This window comes from Octopus bimaculoides, chromosome 1 (genome assembly GCF_001194135.2).
Source record: "Octopus bimaculoides isolate UCB-OBI-ISO-001 chromosome 1, ASM119413v2, whole genome shotgun sequence".
NCBI classification, from domain to species: domain Eukaryota; kingdom Metazoa; phylum Mollusca; class Cephalopoda; order Octopoda; family Octopodidae; genus Octopus; species Octopus bimaculoides.
Genome location: NC_068981.1, coordinates 10872756 through 10877830, shown reverse-complemented (window position 1 = coordinate 10877830; position 5075 = coordinate 10872756). Strand labels below are relative to the sequence as shown.

The 5075-nt window shown below is 36.4% G+C and overlaps 1 protein-coding gene across 2 annotated transcripts in view; it reads left to right on the top strand.

Moving 5' to 3' along the window:
• LOC106880078 (uncharacterized) overlaps positions 1 to 5075 on the top strand; it is a 269236-nt gene that overhangs the window by 186584 nt on the left and 77577 nt on the right. Inside the window, exon 1 of one of the 2 annotated variants that reach the window (XM_014929889.2) lies at positions 920 to 1196. The exons of the other annotated variant lie outside the window; for it this stretch is intronic. Coding sequence (XP_014785375.2) covers positions 1062 to 1196 — 135 coding nt within the window. The 5' untranslated portion in view covers positions 920 to 1061. Of the gene's footprint in view, positions 1 to 919; positions 1197 to 5075 lie in introns of those variants that run through there. 2 annotated transcript variants of the gene reach the window in all.

The following is a 5075-nucleotide window of genomic DNA, read 5'->3' as shown; positions in this document are numbered from 1 at the left end:
ATATATATATATATATATACACATATATACACGCACGCACACATATATATTCACACGCATATATATACATATATTTGGAGTACGTTTGTGTATATGAACAGCCTTCCGCTTTTTTTCATTCATCAGAGTTTTAATCCAGTATTTCACGCGTTATCACCTATAACTTTATCTACTTCGAGTTTCATTATTAAATAATTTGCTTCACGTATATATGTATAAACTTATGCATATACATACATATGTGTGTGTGCGTGTGTGTGTGCGTATGTACATGCGCGTGTGTATAGCTATATATGTATATATTTATATACATATATGTGTGCTTGTGTGTGCGTATATGTGTGCCTAAGCGTGTCTTGGTGTCATTGTATATGCAACCTAATTCTTTTGGTTGCCTTTATATTCCTAATACAATAACAACAAAACAATTGATCTCGTCCCGTGTCGAATGAATAGTAAAACATTAAAAATGTCTTCTTTATTTTGTTTCATCTTGTTTTTGTTTGTTGGTTTGTTTGTTTTTGTTTTGTTTTTGTTTTTGTTTTTTGTTTTGTTTTGTTTTTTTGTTTTTTTTGTTTTTCTTCATAGAGCAACTCAATTACAATAATGACGTCCTTTAATGCCTACATTGTACAACTGAGCCGATTGAGAATAGAAAATTGAATATGCATAATGGGATCAGAGGGACAATCACACACACACACACACATCTACGCACATACATACTCATATATATTCATACACTGATACATACATGCTCACACATTATACACATACGTATACGTACACACAAACACACTCATACACACATATTCACACTTAGAAATCAATAAAACGGAGCCGTTTTCAAATGTCCGACCGGCTCTCTTCATCTTTCTAACTTCGCAGGCTTGAATGCGCACACATGTTTCGCCTTCCGCCCAAGTTAAACATCTGTGGCCTCGATGTCGGCTTCCGAGAGCGACTTCCGTAAATTGAGTGCTTTCCGTAAACATTATTTACAATAGTTGTTAGTTGTTGTTACACATTGACGAGGCTGGAGTAACAAGTTACTGTTAACCATGGCAGCCGCTACGACGGATCACGGTGACCAACGGAACAACACGGAACAGAAGCCATGCCAGGTTCCTTCCAGTATGGCACAGCGTAACATCAGAAACTGCGTTTACCCTACTAAAGGTGTGCATCACCACAACGTGCGTATCTATTTCTCATTGTCGCATGTTTATATTTTTGCTTTGAAAAAAAGAGACGCTCATTCGCATACACGCACACACGCACACACACACACACACACACACACACACACTCGCGCGCGCACACATGTACACTTATATCTCTGTATGTATAAATGTTAATTTCTGGTTGCTATTATTCTATGGTTCTATTATCGGTTTCAGCCAGAGGTTGTGATCATTCTAGGGCACCGCCATTAGCTCTAATGTTTGTTTGTACCCGGACTATTCTCCGGAATCGATTGTTCTCTCTTCCGCTCCTGTCTCTGGAATCGATCCTGGTGACGTACTGAGTTAGACAGAGCTGCCCCTTTTGAATTTCTTACGCTAATGTGTGTTCACCTGGTACATCAGACAAAATCATTTTCAAGTTGTTCTTTGAACACATCCACGTGTACACTTCGTGCATCTGTGAAGCCTTTTTGCAAATATTGAAAAGTCGTCAGCCTTTGAATCCTAAGCTGTTACAGTATTAGTATACAATCCTAAAGCAAGTTTAAGAACAAACAATAAAGCATTTGCTGATTGAGGGATTCAATATTGAGAGAGAAGTTATTGCAAAATTCGTGTTGATAAGGACATCATGTTGAACTGTTAATCCCTACACATTTTTTCTCTCTCTGATTTCTTCGTTCTCTCTCCAATTTTTTTTCCACTCCATCCTTTCTTTCGAAGAGCGTAGGTGCGAAACGTCAAAGACTTTTCCATTCTTCCCGAGCATTAAACTAATACATCACCTGTCATCGTCTTTAGTTTTGCTGTAAATTTGTACTATATATATATATACATATATAGTTTGTTTTTACTGTCTTCTTCTCACAGTCCTGTTTTGTTACCACTTTCACCCTCCGCAAAAAATCCCAAATTTTATTTAATTTGCTTTGCGGGAAGGCCCGTTTCAACGAAATCGCGTATTGTCCTTACCTTACCTTCGAAACGCAGAGTAGATGAAACAGGGACAACTGACGAAGGGGAATATTCTTTATGCTGCATGTCTCGTTTCTCTCTTTGTTTTTTCGTTGTTCGAAAAAAAGTTCGTTTTCTATGTTCTCGTTTTTATGTTTTCGTTTCTCAATGTGTTTAACGTCTTTTTGATGTTCTGTACCCATATATGCATGTATATATATATGTAGGTATGTACATATATGTATGTATATATGCATATATATATACATGCATCTCCAACTAGCAGGTCATTGCTACACCAGACTGATGACGAGCAAAGACTCAGAAACATGTCTCTGGATGCAGACTTAGCTAAGTGGAGGTGCTTGACTCCCCCTTGTAAACATAAGGACACAGGAAATGTGTCAAGGCCGACAGAGAGCGGTGCTGCTTCCTAGGGCTAAATAGCAGTAGTATTATTCCCTTCATGAGACTGTCACATTAAGTTGACAGCATACAACTACTTTATCGCATCACTACTGCATAAATCTCTATGAGAGATTTAGAAATGTATTATTCTATTTTCACACACACACACACACACACACACACACACGTATATATATATATATATATATATATATATATATATATATATATATATATATATATATATATATATATATATATATACATACAAATATATACCCACAATCTCAGATACACACACTTACAGGCGGAAAGGAGACTATATTTTGTAAGATATAAATAAATATGACAATACATTTAATTATTGTTATTCGAATGTTAATATTACGGTATTTTAAAGCAGAGCTTATTAAAATACATACATTTTGAACATGTAAATATTTTAGTAACACCTTAATCTATACACACAGTTATTATTTACATAAATGTATATTAGCATATTTATATGAATGTCATGTATTCATCATGTACTCATCGAATTAACTCTGATATATAAAGATTATTATAACCAGGCTGTATAAATGTTTGACTGTATGCACTCACACATACAAACACATACAAACACACACCAGCACCACCACCACCACCACCCACACATCATGTTATACAATTGTAAAATGGTTTAGTACTCGTACTGAGGAGGATATATATGTGCGTATATACACGTGTGCGTATATGTGTGTATGTGTATGTCTGTGTCTGTGTCTGAGTGTCTGTTTTCTTTGAGTTTATTTAAGTTCCTCTAAAGAGAGTTCAAGCCGGTAGCCAACATAGAGACAAAACTTTTTGAGTTAAGTGAGTTTCCGGTGTTTGTAAATATGTGATTGAGTTGGCGCGTCATTGAGCTCTCGATACCGACACTCAGGTATGTGCATCTGTTCATCTAAAGAATCTCAGATGGAGACTCTTTATAATGTCTTACAGATCTTCACTGTAACGTTAATAGATTGGATTTTGAGAATCCGCATCAGTTTCTTATGCTCTTTATTCGAAAAACTTTCTAGGTTTCTAGGGTTTTACGTAATTTCTAGGTTTTTGCGTAATTTCTAGGTTTTTGCGTAATTTCTAGGTTTGTCGTAAATTTGTAGGTATATAGTCTAACGCACCTAAGGTGATAGATACAAATGAGAATGTATAGAGTACAAGAGCACTAAGTTCCGCATTAATTCATGTATGTATATATATATAAGCATGTATGTCTGTGTATGTATATTGCTGGCGCCATAATATATCCATAAACTTCAGAGACCATGAAATAATTTTGAGTGTGTTTTATTTAATTTCGTTTTTGTTGTTTAAACACAAAACTATAAGAAACAGCACATGAATATTGGATTAAAAATCTTTTGGATAGAAAAAAAACAAAGGTTGTTCGTAGAACTTTTTATAGCGTTATCTGCTTCGAGTTTCACCATTCCCTGACCTTACGCTTTACAGAAAGAACACTGACCAACGAACACAGCCATATATACCTATAACCCCGAAAAAATTATGCACATGACACCACTACAAATATCAAACACCCCATCCCAGAAAGAGCACCACACTTTATAATGCATACTTCCTCCAAAAACGCTTTATGATAACTCTTACCGGCCTCGCAGCATACCCAACCACGAAACATAAATCTTAACCTAATACCTTGGCACTTTTTCGTTTCGCCACCCTTTTCAAATTCAGCCGCTGACCGGTTGTATTAATCCACCTCCGATAATAGGGAGCAGTCGCCATATTCCCCTCCATATCGGGTAACTCTGATGAGTGTTAAGTTATATAATCGGATTGTTATCTAACAGTCCATTGTATTCCATTGCATACATATTCCGTCATCAGAGACAAATAGGGAAAATGAGAAGGGCATAGATTAATGAAATGATGACATAGAGGACAGGAGTAAAGGAATAAGGAGATGAAGACAGAGAAGAAAAAGACGCATCAAAGTTCACAGTTATGCGCGCGTCTTTTTTATGGATGTTTACAATATCAGAACTTTAACCCACGTGGATCTACGCAGGATTGTACCTGAGGACCTATGGACTTATTTCTATAATATCAGAAAGTTGAACTGTGCACTTGTATGCTTTTTTTTCTTCTCTCTCTCGTCATCTCTTTATTCCTTTACTCCTGCCCTCTATGTCGTCATCTCATTAATCTATACCCTTCTCATTTTCCCTATTTGTCTCTGATGACGGAATATCCCATACTCTAGGATATCCCAGAAACAGCTGTAAGACTTTGAGTTTTTTCCAATAATGAAAATGTATGTGACTTGAGATGTTTGCCTTGCCTTAACGTTTGTTGTCCTCTTTAACAATTCTATATCCGTTATATGGGAAATCTGCAATGGCTCCATAGCTACCGTCTCGGCTTTAACCTTGGAGCCCCAGTAATCCGTTACAGTACTTACCTGGCGCACCTATTCGTTTAGATCACCTGCGAACTAAACCCCCATATTTTGTATATATA